The sequence below is a fragment of the Girardinichthys multiradiatus genome, chromosome 23, assembly GCF_021462225.1.
Source record: "Girardinichthys multiradiatus isolate DD_20200921_A chromosome 23, DD_fGirMul_XY1, whole genome shotgun sequence".
NCBI classification, from domain to species: domain Eukaryota; kingdom Metazoa; phylum Chordata; class Actinopteri; order Cyprinodontiformes; family Goodeidae; genus Girardinichthys; species Girardinichthys multiradiatus.
Window position 1 is genome coordinate 4,718,631 of NC_061815.1, and position 17,885 is coordinate 4,736,515.

At 40.0% G+C, this 17,885-nt stretch overlaps 1 protein-coding gene across 1 annotated transcript; it reads right to left on the reverse strand.

Moving 5' to 3' along the window:
• Window positions 1–32: 32 nt before the first annotated feature.
• Window positions 33–15,094, reverse strand: tctn1 (tectonic family member 1). The gene is made up of 14 exons (XM_047353204.1): window positions 14,784–15,094; window positions 14,417–14,537; window positions 13,946–14,079; window positions 12,672–12,820; window positions 10,765–10,867; window positions 7,638–7,750; window positions 5,045–5,065; window positions 3,588–3,722; window positions 1,821–1,946; window positions 1,560–1,648; window positions 1,279–1,416; window positions 1,039–1,192; window positions 635–766; window positions 33–305 (listed from the first exon to the last, which is right to left on the reverse strand). Exons 1-14 carry the CDS (start codon window positions 15,052–15,054, stop codon window positions 159–161), a joined length of 1,833 nt encoding a protein of 610 aa, XP_047209160.1. The 5' UTR covers window positions 15,055–15,094; the 3' UTR covers window positions 33–158.
• Window positions 15,095–17,885: the final 2,791 nt, after the last annotated feature.

Below are 17,885 nucleotides of genomic sequence, written 5' to 3' on the forward strand. Positions count from 1 at the left end.
TGAAAAGCAGATTTGAAAAAAAGATTTCAGTGTTTGATAAGCAACATAAAATACTTTATTTCTAAAATCATCACATAGAAACCTATTTACAGTATTTACACAATAACAGAAAAACCAGGCAGTGTTTTTAAGAGAAATCCCACATTCATACTGAAGGTTCAGACAAAAGGGAAGAAAAAGTCAAAGGGTAGCTTAGCATTGATGCTGGGTGTGGCTCTGTAACCAGGAAGAGCTGCAGCAGACACAGGTATGAAGGCTACTGAGCTTCTGATTGGTAAAATGCTGGTGCCACCAGAAAGCGGGGCCTGTGGAGGAGGACAAACACACACTCAGGACAAATGGTTTCTTCTTGGTTTCTGTGGGCTTGAGGCCAGAGTTAAAAATTGCTTCTGTCTCTCTGTCCATTGGAGTCTTTTGAAGGCAGAATCTGTGTTCCTGTTGCCCCTGTAAAAAATGTGCAAACATGCACCTATTGTGTCTCAGTCTCTATAAAAACTGGCTTCTCCCCCTGGCTTACATTAAGGCCAATTATAACTTAAAGTTTAATATAAGATACTTTGATTAGGATCTTCAGCTTTCTTCAGACCTCTGCCTCACAGCATTACAGTATCCTGTGGAAGTAACTGAGTCTTACCAAACTGCTGCGGTTGGTTTCAATCACCTCTCTGATGTTCACAATCTGAGCTTGGGGGTTCACCAGGGATCCATATTTGGTCCATTCTATTTCTAAATGGATCGACAGTGGGATGTTGCAACTTTGTGCTGTCTGCAAATGACAGAAACAAAATGTGTTGCCATCAAATGTCAAACAGCTCTATTGTTTAATATAAAATTCAAGAATTCACCATCTTAATATTATTGTATTATATTTGAATATAAGACAAATGATAAAGTATGTTTGGTCATGAAAAGGCCTACACTGAACCAAAACTAGCCACACTACATTTGGATTTTAAAAAGTTGTGTTTGGCCCTCTGACCTTTACACAGATTATTGGAACAATTGCCCCAGAATAGGTCTGTTTCAAACTGTTCTCACCGTGGGATTGATGTTGGTTTTGACTGGAACCCAGTCCAGTACATTTTCTAATGGGGAGTTTCCAAAGGAAGCCACATACTGGGGAGAATTTGGTCCTCTCAGAACATCCAGGATCAGCTGGGAGATGAGGGAGCAGTTGGTTATGTCCTCCAGTCTGCAGGGACAACAGCACAGTAGGGTAGGAAGTTATTAGAGTACACCTTGTTGGGAATAGATGCGTTGGCTCTAAGGGTGCTTTGCCTTAATGTGCAGCCAGACACATAGTCCAGACCAAACAGGATAGGAGAGCGCTGGTGAGGACCCTGCAGACAGTCCTGGTCTTTGGTACTACACAGCAGAGACAGAGTGTCTTTGCTGTTGATGCTTCTAGTGATGCCAGTTGAGGGAATGGTTAAGAATAAATCCTGGATCAAATAAAGTTTGTCACGATGAAAATATTTTATTTGTGGAACTAGGTGTCAATAGATTTCCACTGTTTTCTATGGCGTAGAAGCCCATCTTTCTATAAAGAGAAAGGATATTCTGCTGATCTGTCTCCAGACATGAGAGGCATTCCAACCACATAACCTGGGTTTCCATTATAATGGACCGCACGCCCCCCAACGTCTCCCTAGAAACCAAACACAGGAAAAACAAAACCACACAAAACTTCCCTGAAATTGTCATGTACTTAAATTATAACACCTGACCTGGAGGCAGATGTGTTAGTGAGGAACTCCTGCATCTGCAGAGAAGTGATGCTTTAATGTTCTGTAGTGTAGAAAGATGACTGACTACATTACCTGGATATACATGACCTGAAACTCCTGCTGCAGCAACACTTCAGCTTCACTGATAAATCCAAGCACCAGAGACACACTTCCATTCTCTACCTCACCAGCTGAGTTATACTTAATCACATAAACAACCTGAGGAGACAAAAAGCTTTGATTGGTCCATGTCATAAAAACATTCATGTTCTTGAATACAAAACAGGGAATTTTCTTTTTAGTGAAAAACATTTTTATCTTCAACAGCAGCTTTGAAAGACACTCAACAATCAAGTGGTGTTTAGGTCTGCTTTCATGATTTACAGGAGAGTTTGTATCAGAGGACCTGAGTTTCAGCCAAGTCAAGGTTAGAGGATGGTTCTTTGCTAGACTTTGTCAACATAGTCATTATGAGTCAACTTGTGAGAAAGCGTTTATTTGCATTTCAACACTTTATTCATCCAAAAGGGAAATTAGACGTAGTAACTCTCATTCTCTGAAATTATTCAAAGAGTCTTTCTAGATTAAGCCTGATGGTTTTAGCTGGAAGGGTCTCCTGTAGTGTCCTGTGTTGCAGCAGATCAGAAGAAACTCTGTTGTTGAGTCAGTTTGTAAATAAACTATAATGCTAAAAGTATCGACTTGTCTGCCTTTACACACAAATCAGGTTTAAGGCTCCAACCTTTGCAGCTATAACAGCTTCAACTCTTCCGGGATAGCTTTCCACAAGGTTTAAGAGTGAGTTTATGGGACCAAATTTCCAGAAGCGCATTTGTGAGGTCAGACAAGAAGGTCTCTGCAGAAAGCTGGTGACTTCTATGCTCCTCAGCACCCACTGGCCCACCACTTCCTGGCTGAGTCCCTACTGCTCTGTTATAACACCACTAACAGTCAACAGTGGAATATTTAGTAGGGAGGACATTTCACAACAGGGCTGATCACTCAGGTGGCTTCCCACCATGGTACCATGCTGGCATTCACTGAGAGCGACCCATTGTTTCATAGATGTTAGTAGAAGCAGTCTGGAGGCCTACATGATGGATGTCATACACCTGTGGCCATGGAAGGCATTAGAACACCTGAATGCAGTGATTTGAAAAGGTGAGTGAATACTTTTGGTAATATAGTGGCTTTTAAAAAAGGTCCAAGACACTATTTATCCATTGAAATTTTTATATGATAATTTCATTGTCTTATGTAGCACAGAAAAACATATTGAAAATGTAGACTTGTTAGCCCATATCCACTGGCCAAAAATCAGTCCTTCTATTTTACATGTACATGACCTTTGATGACATCCTATTCTTAATCTCTAAGGTCCAATTAGTTGATGGAGCCACCGATGCCAGCAATAGAACTTAAACTATTCTGTAAATATCTTCCACAAGTTTTAGGAGTGTGTTCATGGTTAGATGAGAAAAGCAGAACTGCAGCCTCTGCTCTAATTCATCCTAAAGGTGTTGAAGAAGGTTGAGGTCAGGACAGTCAAGTTTCTCCACAGCAAACTTCATACACCTGTTAGCCCGTTTGGTATAGTCTAAATAAGAGATGTCCCCGATTGTATTACCTTTAAGCTCAGTCAATTCAAACAGTCTAAATGCAGCACACACCTAACTGTCCAAAGATGCAGCTTGAAACACGGGGTTTCAAGGTGACTAAGGAACCAGCTAACATAAAGACTGTAGATGGAACACTTGCACTGGCAGAGAGGGTCATTTAAATATTGACAAAGGTATTAGCCAACCGCTTGTAATGCAAATTAACCAACCATCAGGGATGTGTTGAACCTGGTTCACTCACCTTCAGCACCACATTAGCACAGAGGGTGGGGGTAATGAGTACAGGAAGGAGGTTCACTCCATCACTGACAGCCAGCTCAGTTTGTGTCCCCTCTGTCGACTGCAGGATGACTGAAGCCACATCCACAGGAACAACCTCATCAACACCAGGAGACATGAGTTTACCATTTTCATCTTTTACATGCAGCACATGGTCCAATTAGTTCTTCCCTGACCTTAAAGCGTGATGTCTCTGTAGCTGCTGGAGCTGTTGCAGCTGCCAGGTTTAAGGCCACATTCATTTCACATTTCGTTCCACATTCCAGCTTGCAGTAAGATAACAGGGGCTAGCCTGCTTTGTGTATTTCCAATCTCTACAGTTTGTTTTTAAAGTTTAAGATCAGATCATAAATGAGGAGGAGTTGTGAACTCTTGAAGTAGGTAAACTCTGTTTTGTCTTGTGTTACTGTTCAGCCCAATGAAGAGAGCTGAAAAGAGAAACATCTGAGGGATCTGTGTATCTGGAGTCTTTCCAAAGTCCTGCATAGGACTGGACTGTGATGACATCTCAGTTTAGAAGAAAGAATCTAATGGTCACCAAAACCCAGATGCTCAGCACAGATAATCTCTTGAGTATGTTAGCAAGTGCAGGAAAAAATCCAAATGGAAAGTAGCATATGACAGAACATGAAATACCTGGTTTATACATTGTGCAGTTTGGCAGATACATGAAATGGAGCACACTGCTGTGGAACTTTACTTGGTGTTCAGACGGGTCTGCTGATGTCAGAGGAGGGTCTAGTAACAAATCCAACAAGCTCCTAAAGAATATGTTAACCAAATATTTCAAGGATTGTTTTTTTTTGTAACTTGGGAATACATACAGCAGTTTTGGAGTGTTTTGCACATCATTTTTAACCAATCAGCGTAAAATAGTGAGAATAGGGATAAAACAATTAATTGGATTAATCATGATTATTCGATTATTGAAATAATCGTCAACCAATTTAGTAATCGAATAATCGTTAACTGAGTTACAGAGACTCTAAAACATCCCATTAGCTGAAAGACCAACCCATTCAGAGCAGTAATTAGGCCAGAATTGTTCAAAAAATGTCTACATTTGGCATTTAGGATAAAAAACCTTCTGTGTCTGTAATATGCTCTATCCCGAACTCCTCAAATGGCATAGCTGTAGCTTCAACTGGTTCACATTCTGTAAATGATCTCCTATTAAGCAACTTTTGCCATCCAATTATTAATTGATTAATCGAAAAAAATTGTCAACAGATTAATCGATTAGTAAAATAATCGATAGTTACAGTCCTAAGTTAGAAGATCATTATTTATGTACATTCTGAAAGCAGCAGTTTTTGTTTTTACTGTCTGGGTCCTAAAAATCTCCTTTTCTCAAATATATAAAAAAAATGTTTGACAAACATAACTTGAAACATTTCAACAAACAGTAAATATACTTACTGGTGCATCAGCGTTCTTCCCCTGTTGAGCACAGAAGATTCTGTTTATTATCATTCATATTTTATTTTGCAAACCTCAGTAAAGTTTTTCTTTGTCAAAGCACCGTGTTGCACCGCTGGATTTAGCAGCCTCACTGGTTGTGCTGCAGCTCTGTGGGGAAAATCGTGCACCTATGTGTAGCTTCAGTTAGCTTCATAGAATCAAATCAAATCAGACTCAACCTTTAGTACCCCGATCAGACGTAACATTATGACCACTGACAGATGAAGTGAACATCACTGATTATCTCATCATCACGGTAGCTTTTAGTGGAGCTTTTTGTCCTCTAAGCTGAAGTGTTAGAAGCAGGAAGAATGAGTATTTGAGATAGTTTGACAAAGTCCAAACTGTGATGGTTAGACAACTGGGTCAGCACATCTTCAAAACTGCAGTTCTTGTGGGGTTTTCCTGCTCTGCAGTGGTCGGTATTTTGTTAAATAGTGGTCCAAGAAAGAAACAGTGGTGAACCAGCCAAGGCGTCTTGATGCACATGGGAAGTGAAGGCTACCTTGTGCGGTACGACCTAAAAGATGAGCTACTGTAACTGAAATTATTGAAGTTCATGCTCGTTCTGATAAAAAGGTGTGAGAATACAGTTTTTCAAGCACTGAGCTGCACAGCCAAAGATTAGTCAGGGTGCATGGAGAAATGGAAGAAGGTCATCCGGTCTGATGAAACGCATTTTCCTTTACATCATATGAATGGCCAGGAGTGTGTGCATTGCTTACTCAGGGAACATAAAGCATTAGGATCTGCTATGGGAAGAAGGCAAGCTGGCCAAGGCAGTATGGTGCTAAGGGCAATGTTCTGCGGGAAAACGTTGGGTCCTGCTTACCAGGTGGATGTAACGTTGGCATTGTTAGAGCCATATTTGGGGTTTTTGTGTTTATCTTCTTGTTTGGTGTAATACCTGAAAATTACAGTGGGTGGCTTCATATTTTTAAATGGAATCACAAGTAGCTGAGCAGCAGGTGTGCTGATTAGGGCGGAAACAGTTTTTGACCGTCGTTGTTTGTTGTTGATCACTGCATTGCGGCAAAATGTAAAATCCTTTGGTTATAGGTTGAAGTGTGCAACATTACAATTCGCATCTTGTTTGAGAGCGCCTGATCAATAAATATGCTACAATCATAGAACCTCAAGTGTTCATTCATTGGATCCAGGAGGAAGATGCGTGAACCTTTCTCTCTCCTAGACATAGCAATTGACTGAGCTTTTACTGTGACTATGTGCTCTCTTTCAGACTCTAACCTTGAAAACTGGCTCAGAGTTTATCTGTTCTTTCTTTCTAGATGAAAAAACGAAAGGAGCTACATCCATTAAGATTTACTTTTTCTTCCCATAGAAAGGACTCCTGGATCAGTGCTTCTTGGTTCTTTTTCTGTCTCTGCTCTGTTCTCTCAAACCCCCAGTCAGTCGTGGCAGATGGCCGCTCACACTGAGCCTGGTTCTGGTTCTGCTGGGGGTTTCTTCCTGTTAAAAGGGAGTTTTTCCTCTCCACTGTCGCTACATGCATGCTCAGTATGAGGGATTGCTGCAAAGTCAACGCCAGTGACTGTCCACTGTCTCTACACTGACTGGATGCAATCTGCTGGGTTTGAATAAATAACTGAATCTGGCTGCACTGTTCAATTGTTAGGATTAATTGGAATGTTTGTACCTGACTTTGTAAAGTGCCTTGAGACGACATGTGTTGTGAATTGGCGCTATATAAATAAAACTGAATTGAATTGAACTAAGTGCCAGTCAGCAGCCTCTCAGTGGCTTAGGTTCATTTTGTTTTGTTCTTTTTTTGATTAAGAACAAGTCACTACAGGCATCTACCACCCACCTAAGAACTGGTGCCACAAAGCAGGTGGCACCTTGATCTCCAGGTTTACAACATCTCAATCCAATTGAGAGTGTTGGGATGTGCTGCATAAACAAGTCTGATCCATGGAGGAACTACCTCACAATTTACAGCGCTTAAAGGATGATCTTAGGGACAGATACAAGTGCACACATTCAGGGGTCTAGTGGAGTCCATTGCTGGATGGGCCAGGGCTGTTCTGGTAATACACTATTAAAATAAGGTTATGCCTGATGATCTCTGTACTTTTTCTCAGTGTTCTTTGAAGTATGTGCACCCCACATCATACTGTAGAATGCTAGATACAAGGTATAGTCAAACATTTATTGTTGCTTTAAATCAAGTATCATTAGCAGAAAACTCTTGTGAAACATTCAGGGACAATGGTAACTTGTGGAGAAGTGCACTGTTACTTAAGACCTGAATACAGAAGGATGTTTCTCAAAGGAGAACTTTCAACACATATTCCACTGTAAATGAGACGCACAACAATTGCACCCATATGAAGCTAGGGAACTTACAAAAGCTGTGTGTTATAAATGTGTAGAAGTGCTTCTTTAAGCCATGAAGCCTTCTTACACATGCCAGTGAGGCAGTTTCCATAGTTAAATTGATTTGGTAACATGTTAGAGAGGAGCTTTGTGCATTCTCTCTGCATGAGGTGAGCATTATGAGCAGCATGAGAGGTAAGAACCTTGAACTCACAGCAAACAGCTGGATGTTAGTGTAGGTGTCCATCCTGAGGGCCCGCAGAGAGCTACAGTCCCCATCCAGGGCCACATGCTGGGAACATCGACTGCTTTGGTCCTTCAGGAATGCTGAGAATGGAACCAGAACGGCAAGTTGCAGGCCCAAAGAAGAAGAATACTGAATCCTTTTACATACAGCAGTTGTTGAACAGAGAAAGCTTTTACACGAGATGTACAGATACATTTTCTACCAATATGGATGTTCATGTTAGGATTTACATTTATTCTATACTGTAAAGTTTTTACAGTTTCTATTTTTGTCTTGTACAAAGCTTTAATCATAATAATCATGATTGTTTTTAATGCATATATCTCTGTGCATCTATTTACCTAACCCTTTTTTATGGTGTACACTGGGACAAAAATGAAGAACTACTGTTTTGCATCATATTGCATTGTGAGCTGTTCTGAGTTGTTCAGCAGAACCGCTTCAGTAGCCTGGGGCTTTACAGGAAATCTCAGAGGCTGCAGTGTGAAGTTTAAACCAGTCAGCTGTAACTGTTTTTCACTTTGGACGTTGGACCTGTTTGCATCCTACTGTATATTTTATGTCAGCACAGTAATGTGACTCACCAGTGAGTAACGTGTGTAGGCACTAATCTAAATATAGTTACATGATGGTGGTTGTTACTGCTCAGCTAAAATGTATTTGTGTAAAAAATGTTTTAAAAGCCAAAGAAGCACAGTTGCTGGAGTGTAAACGTTTATCTGTTTCCTTCAGGTCTAATTTATATCATCCTGCTGAATCCAAGTATGTCAGGGAACAGCAGACTGAACTAATTCAATGGTTTCCTCCCTCAATCTGACAGTAAGTCCCAAGTCCCAGGAGCTTCTGATCATCTTCTGCACTGCCATCATTCAGTCTGTCCTCTGTTCATCTATCACTGTGGCTTGGCTCATCTACAAAGCAGGACAGGTCCAGATTGCAGCAGACAATTAGGTCTGTAGAGAGAATCATCAGGGCTGACCTTCCCTACATCCAGGACCAGTACAGATCCAGGGTCAGGAAAAGGGCAGCTAACATCTCCACAGACCCCACACATCCTGGAGACAAACTGTTTAGGCTTTTACCTTCAGTGCAGCGAAGCACTATTTGCAAAAAGCAGCCTCCACATAGACAGTTTGTTGCCCCAGGCTGTCTCTCTGATAAACACAATGAACACCTGACAGCTAAGGTAGACAGCTACTCTGCATATTTGCACTGCCACAACCTGCCTTTCTTTTCTCTTTTCTTTATATAAAAAAATGGCTGAACATACAGATACATGTACACACTGCTACCTTATTTTATTTCCTCTAAATTTGATAAATTCATACTTAATGCCTGTACACTGAATGCTTGAAAACCAAAGTCCAATTCCTTGTTTGTGCACACAGTCTTGACATTTAAGTGGATTCTGAGATAACTGCACATTAGTATCTGTTCAGTTCTTCTAGGAGGACTAAAAGCAGTCTAGAACTGAAGTTTATTAAAGAGAAAGCAAGACTCTCTGAGTTTATTTATAGGTGAGATGAAATATGTTTTAAATTACTTACAGCTGCTGATTCTGTGTGATTTTATTAAATGTAGTGTTTTTTGCTGGTTTATATCTATATTTGACAGATAAGTTTAAGGTATGTCTGATATTTAATTCAATCTAAAACTGCTTTATTAATCCTAAAGGGATCTCAGATATATAATGCTTTGCAAGTGTTGATACTGGTTGAGCTTTAGCACATTCTGTCACATGCAACCACAAACATAGATGCATTTTATTAGGATGGTATGTGACACAAAGAAGAAAATAACTGTCAAGTAAAAGAAAATGAGACATCGTTTTATGTTATTTTTTTCACCAATAAAACACCATTTTGTCCTCAAAATTGATATTTAATGTTCAAATTGATAAACTTTATTGTTGTTTTGCAAATATTCACTCATTTTGAATTTGATGCTTGCAACACGTTCCAACAAAGCTGGGATAGGGGCAACAAAAGCCTGGGAAAGGTGAGGAATGCTCAACAAACACCTGTTTGGAACATCTCACAGGTGAAGAGGTTAACAGGAAACAGGTTAGTGTCATGATTGGGTATAAAGGAGCATCTCTGAAAGGCTCAGTCATTGACAAGCAAGGATGGGGAGAGCTTCACTACTTTGTGAATAACTGGGTGAGCAAATAGTCCAAGAGTTTAACAATGTTTCTCAACGTACAATTGTAAGAATTTCCAGATATCATCATCTGCAGCCCATAATATCATCAAAGGATTCAAAGTATCCGGAGAAATCTCTGCACATCAGCAGCAAGGCTGAAGGCAAACATTGAATGCCTGTGACCTTCGACCCCTCAGGAGGCACTGCATTAAACAGCGACATCATTCTGTACAGACATTACCACATGGGCTCAGGACCCTTCAGAAAACCACTGTCTGAGGTTTCCTTCAGCAAAGCTGATAGAACCATTACTGAAAAGATGCTTCTGCTCCAGAACAGTGGAGTCATGTAGAACCACAGACTTTTACAGTACTCTGTAGAAGTCTGTGGTTCTACTGAGTACTGACCCAAGCAGGGTGGGGTGTTGCCCGCTACACAAAATATTTGAAAAACTATGAATGATTTTCCTTCCACTTCATAAATGTGGCTTACTTTGTGTGGGTCTGTCACATGAAATCCCATTAAAATGCATCGAAGTTTGTGGAAGTAACACAATGTGGAAATGTTCAAAGGGTATGAATACTTTGGCAAGGATCTGTAGCTAAAAATCATTTAAGAGAAATATTCAACTCAATCAACACTCATATACCAAACATCTGTCAAATTTGATATTTAAGGCAGATCTACAACTGAAATAAATCCAAACTTTAACACCAGATCATGTACTTCCAAGAATATAAAAACATTCATTAAAGGAATCCGTTGCTCTCCCACCTAATGATTGCAAAAACAGAACAATGCAGATACAAAGCAAGTGGTAAAATTATGCAGAGCAATAAAGGTCTGAGTTGAAAAGAAATCACCTTTTTTCTGGTTAATTTGGAAGAGATTGTAAAACCAGGTTTGGTGAGCCTTACCTGTGTGTCAGTGTTAGATGTTAGAACTCAGTTACCTGCAGGACTGTTGTTCACACAGTCAGCAGTGATACCGGGAGCTGGAAGGTAGAACATCCCTCTCTGTCCACTCTGCTCTGCTGTATCCAAAACATCCCCGAACTGAAACAATAAACCATCAGTACAGAATCACCACATGGGAACAAGCCAGCTCATGGTCACTTTCTCCAGAAAACCCCAGTGAAAACAAAACTATGCAGGAACACACGTGGCTTTACACAGCAGAGATCAAGGAGGAGGTTCCCCATGTGCTGAGCACCTACTGGCAGATTTTCCTTCACTTTTACAGCTTTATTTGATACCCACTCAGCGGGAGAGTGACCTCTATGGAGAACGTCCACAATGCATCTGTAACAAAGGTATGTAAGGATCAACGTACTGTGCCTGGGAAAACAATCCCTGAACACTTTGTCAAAAAACCTACAAACCTAAACATCTTACTCAGCTTTTATGTGAGAAACCATAATTGTGAAGCAAAAGAAATAACATTGTGAAAAGTGTGGCATGAATGTGTTGTTCGTCTGGGATTTGACTCAACCAGTTCTGAAAGTCTTTTTTTGTAAAACAGTGCAAGCTCAGTCAGACTGGATGGAGAGCCTCAATTTTTACATCTTGCTGCTTGCTTAGTTGGATTTAGGTCTAGGCTTTGACTGGGCCATTCTAACACTTTAATATGGTCTCATCATATTATGGTCTGTATGTTTATGGCTGTTGTCCTGCTGGAAGGTGAACCTCCAGTCTCAAGTCTTCTGCAGCTTCTAACAGGTTTTCTTCTAGGATGGTCCTGGATCCATCTCCTAATCAGCACTGACCAGCTATGTTGCTGCAGAGTTTGTTAAACCCCACAGCATGATGCTGCCACCAGGTTTCATGGTGGATATAGTGTATTCAGGGTGATGTGCAGGGTTGGTCATTACCACTGATAGCATGTTGCATGCCAGACAAAAAGTTAAGGTTTGGTCCTACCTGAGCACCTTATTCCACATGTTTGCTGTTTTCTTTCAACAATGGCTTTCCTTAGGCCACCTCCATAAGGACTAGATTTGAGGAGTATCTGTTGATAGATTCTCCCACCTGAATTGAGGATTTCCGCAGCTCCTCATGTGCCCCTAGACCACTTTCTTGTTAACACTCTGCTACCCTGGTCTGTTTAGACAGTCTTGTGTTGGTAGGTTTGCAGCTGTGCTATACTCTTTCAATTTTCAGATGATAGAGTGAACAGGCTTCGTTAAGAACCTAACCCTGCTTTAAACGTCCCTATGAGTTCCTCCCTGACCTGTCTGCTGTGTTCCTTGTTCTTCATGATGCTGTTTGTTCTCTGATCCTTTCTAAACAAACCTCTGAGGCCTTCAGAGAACAGCTGAATTAATACTCAGATATGCACTGCTATCTGTTGGTCTATCCTTTAAGATAACAATACAATCCATTAAAGTTTGTGGCTGTAATGTGGCCAAATATGAAAATGTCCAATGTCCAATTTTCTCAGGTTATTGAAACTAATAAAAAGTTGTTGTTTTTTTACCAAACAGTCAAGTGTCCCCCTCAAGACTTTCATGTCTTTCATCTAAATCCTATACTATGCACTCCTCATTAACTTCTGGTTTTAGAAGTTGCTATGTAAATAAAATGTATTATTATTGGTACCATTAAAACAGTTTCTAACTAATAAGGTGGGAATTGCCATAAATTTGTTCGGAAAAATTTTTTAAACATCCAGTATTGACTTCAGTCAAATCTAAATCAAATTTGGGCAAGGGGGCATTAAATGTGCCACGAGATTCTACAAAGCATCCCACTAGCTGCAATGAAGATCAAACTGTATGGACATGCTTTGTTGGATTGACTTTTAAAATTATACAGTTAAATATGTTCAACTTAACAAGTATTGCATTAAAACAAGACTAACCTGGTATCCGGTTAAGGTCTGGACCTTTGCAGGCAGCACCTCATCACTGAGCTCTGAGCCAAATATAAAGCTGACAAACTGACTGAAGAGGGAATCAAAGTTGCTGTCAGTTGGAAGACGTGGTGAGGGATGAGACAGTCCATCGTAACCTAAACAGAACAAATAGGCAGCAATGGAGACATGAAAATGTTGCTTTGTGGTTAGTCAATAAACATAAGTTCTTTATATCCTGAAAAACACACTGCCACCCTGTGGTGTGAAGCAGTCCTGCAACACAGACAGACTTAGACTTTGCTGTCATTCAACTGCACATTCACCATGTAAATTTGAACAAGATTTTGTTGGAAGGCTCAGAATAAAACTGAAAAACTTGTAAAAGCAAGACAGTATAAATATAAGCATATGCAAAATAAAAAAAGAATAAAAAAATATATAAAAGAACAGAACAACAGGAAGGAATGTGGCAAATAAATAAATAGATAAAAAATGATCTTCAGAAAAAAACTATATGTAAGATAATATAAATAGTGCAATTATCTATAGCAGCTGGATTTATTGTAACAAAGTTCATAATGACCATGTAAAGTGACTAGTGTTTGTATTTGAAGGATTATTAGGAATTTATTGGTCTTATGATGTGGGGGATGAAACAGTGGAATCTGGTTGTTCAAATTTTGAAACTGCAGAACCTTTTGCCAGAAGGCAGCAGGGAGAACAGTCCATGGTGGGGGTGGGAGGAGTCCTTTGTAATTGACCAGGCCCTGGTCAAGCAGCATCAGTGAGCAGTGTCATGGATGGAAGTGATATCACAGTGATTCTCTCCGCTGTCCTCACCACTCTTTCTACACATTTGCAGTCTGAGGCGTTGGAGGCCCCAAACCAGACAGAGATGCAACTGGTCAATATGCTGTCTGTTGTTGCAAAAGGTGTAGACGCTGCTATGCTTTCTTCACAATAGCAGAAGTGTGGAGGGACCAGGTCAAGGTGTCTGTGATCTGCATCCCCAGGAAGTTGATGCTGCTAACCCACCCCACTGCAGCGTCATTCATGAGGAGGGGGTGTGACTTGGCTGATTTTTCCTGAAATCAACAACAATCTTTTTTTTTGATAACATTCAGGATTAGATTGTTTGTTTCACACCAGTCCACCAAGGTGTTCCGCTCTGATTGGATCCACCGCTGTCGGGTCATCCACATACTTAATGATGTGATTCATTCTGAAACTGGCACGACAGTCCATCCATCATGATAGGATGAATCTAAACAGCTACTTACGGTTTTGTGCCTGGATGCAGAGGATGTCATAATTTGTCTCCTTCTGAACAGACGACTGCAGCTCTGAGTAGCCATCCACGGTGGTCCTTAAAGTGTACTGTGCTACATCCTGGCTGCACAGCTGTTTGCTGCCACTATAGACGGATGGAAGGACGACAGGGTGAGATGCTAGTCTTTATATTAAAAAAACAGTAGAAAAAACAGCGTGAAAAATAAGTGCTTAAATCCAACATGTTTTTAACTGAAGTGGGAAGTGAATGGCTGCAAATGTTTGCTTTTCAGAATTACAGACTCTTCCTTTATTAAAGATTTACTGCTTTTTTCTAGCTTTGAATTGGACTGCTTTGTCTTGTGCAATACTTTGAGATCACTTTTTGTGAACTGCTTCTATATGAAAGAACTGATGAGCCTTGAGGTTCTGCCTCCACAGCAGAACCATGATGTAGCCCCTCCGGATGAACCCAAACTCACCTCCTTACAGCACTGATTGAGCAGCTGGTGAACAGAGCCACCTCTTCGTTACACTCTCTGTCGCAGCAGCAGTTTATGTCACACACAGCCGTGTTCTCGTCACAGGGACACAACCTGTCAGCTGATTCACACAATCAAACAAAGATCAGACCACAACGACGACGTTAGAAGATCGTCACCGAGATCATGTTTTCCAGCTGAGACTCTGGTTAACGAAAGCAAATGAATCTCAGCAGAAGAGACAGACGAAGCCTCTTGAGCACTAATCTTCCTGGCGTATTAAAATATTTCTGATTTAAGTTTAGACTCGGGTTAGTCTAGCTGAACAACGCAAAGCAATGACTGTAACCGTGCAGAGAGGGCTTACCGCCGGCCACCGGAGAGTGGATGCTCCCGGAGACAGGCAGGGGCTCCGCGGCTGCGGGACGCTGCTCTGTGGGACGGTAGAAGCTCTGTGTTGTTGTCGGTTCTGTAGATGTATAAATGTCGGTAAAACTGGATTTAGAGTTTTGTTCTACTGGCACGGTGCTCTTAACGACGTCGCTCGTTGTATTTTCAGTGGAACAAACAGAACGTATAGATATAAATAAACTGCATATGGACAAAATAAGCCATACTGTACAAATTAAGACAGCCATCTTTGTTTAACTGTTGCTATGGTTCGTGTTCTTCTTCTACACTGTTTATCTGCCGGTGGGTTTCCGCCGTCCATAGAACACGACTGCCACCTATGGTTAATGAGTAGAACTGCTGTCTAGCAACTTTCATAAAGATGGTAAATAAATGTTCGACAAGCATTTCATTCCTATCAAAGTCCTTATCAGAAATTACTTAGATAAATTCATAGTAAGACCCATCTGCAATACATGTTTAGTGGAGATATGAATCTCACACTTTTTATAACATTTACCTGTAATTACTAAATGTCCATTTTCTTTATATGATAGGTTGAAGGATATCTGTTTCATTTTTACACAAAATTAGGAGTTTATGATTTTGAAGCCAGAATGTTTGACAGAAAGGTCACTAGAGGTCAGAATACCATGTGGGAATGTCTGAGGTATTGTATCTACTATATAGCCTCTTTTCCATTGCTTTTAGAAAGCATCAGGCTTCTGAAAGCCTAGACCACGTTTTGATACAAATTTACCTGGTTAATTTCACTTTCCTGGGGGTTTACCTTCACTGGTAAATGGTTCTACTCTGATCTTTTTAGCTTTCCCTGGATTTGTTAAAGGGGCGGAGCTATGTGCCACAAGGCTTGGTACCAGCAGCTTCAATAATGGCACAGGTTAGTAGTTAATTTGCACCTTATTTTAAACCAAGAAAGTAGATCACAAAACTTCACCTATGCAGTCAGTTAATCAAGAATGAGCCCAAATGTTTTTTCGGTGTTTTCGGAGAAGCACAGCTCCGCTTACAGGCTGGTCTGGTTGCTATTAGCTAAACTAAGCTAACCGCTGCCTGATCTCGGACCGGTACTCTGTGATTTCCCGCTACCTGTTATCTGTTTGTGGAGGCTGAAAGTGAATATAAAATGTTTAGTAATAATAGTAATAACCACAAGTCCAAAAAAAAAACAAACGGTGTTACTATTTTCAGTAACGAATAATCAAACGAATTACTTTTTTCAGCATTACAACACCGTTACCGACAATTAAAGGGGGCGCGTTATAAACTAAAGCTACTCATTGAAACTCATCATCTGTCGTGGCTCACAGACACACGAATTAAGCTTTTTTACTCCGATGAAGGGAGGATTGAGGGGCGAGACAATCGCATAAGAGATAATGATTGGCTAAGGTAGAGTAAGCTTTCATTGTAAGCCAATCAGAGGCAGTGTTCAGTTTACACACAAACCACAAACACACACAGCAGCCCTGCTCAGACAAACTAGCAGATGTATGCTGCAACAATGGCGGGTCTGGAGGGAAAGATTGCGTTTCCAAAGTGGAAGTACGGACACGACTTTATTCTCCTTGAGGTAAAAGACAAGAACGTACATGTGAAGTAAATATTAAAAGTTCGGTGTAAGTAGGCATCTTGTCTATGTAATTCCACTTTATGCAACTGGCTTGTAAAACTTTATAAAGAAATTTAAATTTGTTGACATATTTAAACTTTAAAAAAGTAACGCAATGGTTACTTTCCCTGTTAACTAGTTACTTTTATAGTGGAGTAACTCAGTTACTACTACTCAGTTTTTGGAAGAAGTAACTAGCAAATATAACTAATTACTTTTTTAAAGTAACATGCCCAACTCTGTTAATTAGAAAATATTTCACCACAGTTCTCTAAGACAAATGTTTTAATGCATTGCCGATGATCAGAGCACTTTATATTTCCCATTTACAAAAAAAAAAAAAAATACACATTTCCCTCTTTTCATGTAAACCTTATTTAGTGGAGTGTGAGCGCTTTATTATTTTTCATTTTTTATGGTTGTATGCAGACAGCTCTTCAGGAGGAAATACCACAGTCCTAGGTTTAGATGAAGAGTCCCATTAGCTCTGATCTACTGCCTGTGCATTTTCTACTTTATATAAATATTTCCTTATGATTAGTCAGTCAGGTTGGCAATTCCCTGTACATCTGGGCTGATTTTATTCTAATAATCTTTTTTTTTAAATAAAGACATGTTCTGTAGTTGTCTGAGTTTACCTGATGATAATAATGAAAGAAAAATAAGTGTGTACCAGTGTTTAGTAGTTATTGTAACTCAATCATGCAGGGGAAACCAACAACTCTGGTCTGATGCAGGCTGTTAAAACAATTTAATGTAAGATAATGATTTAAACCTTTCCTGTTCCTGGATCCAGTGCAACTTACGGAATAATGGAAGGAATGAAATAACTGTATAACTTTAAAGATGCTCTATCTATTTATCAGTGGAAACAAAAACAAAAAAATGTAGTAGCTAGGAGTCTTTTAAACCTAGTAAAGGGGTAATGCCATCTGCTGGAATGAAGGTGCAGAGCAGTTTTCTTTACAACTTCCCCATACGTCATCAGGGTGATTTAAATAAATGGTCCGGGACCTCTCTAGGCAATGGAAAAAGAAAATACAGAATTTCCTGGGGTGGTTATTACCTGGGTAAAAAAAATCATGGGGCTTTAAATCATGGGGCCTTCAATGGGAAAGGGGCTTATGACCTCAAAATTCAATATAGCTGAAATGCACAGAAAACTTAATGGTCGCAGTAAAAACAGTTTATTTGCACTTCTGATCATTTGTTTCCTAAACAATCTTTCACACACAATATTATATACTTTATTGAACATATTGGGACAGTGTCTGAGAGTATAAGATTATATAAAACTCATTATTAGTTTGAACCGTTGTGGTTGTTGTCCTGATTACTGACCGTATCGTTTAAAAAATCCAACTAGTTTTTAAGCTGGGTTTGGTGTGATTCCCTGACCCACTGAAAACTGAATACAACATACAGTTGGCCGCTTCAGTTCATACT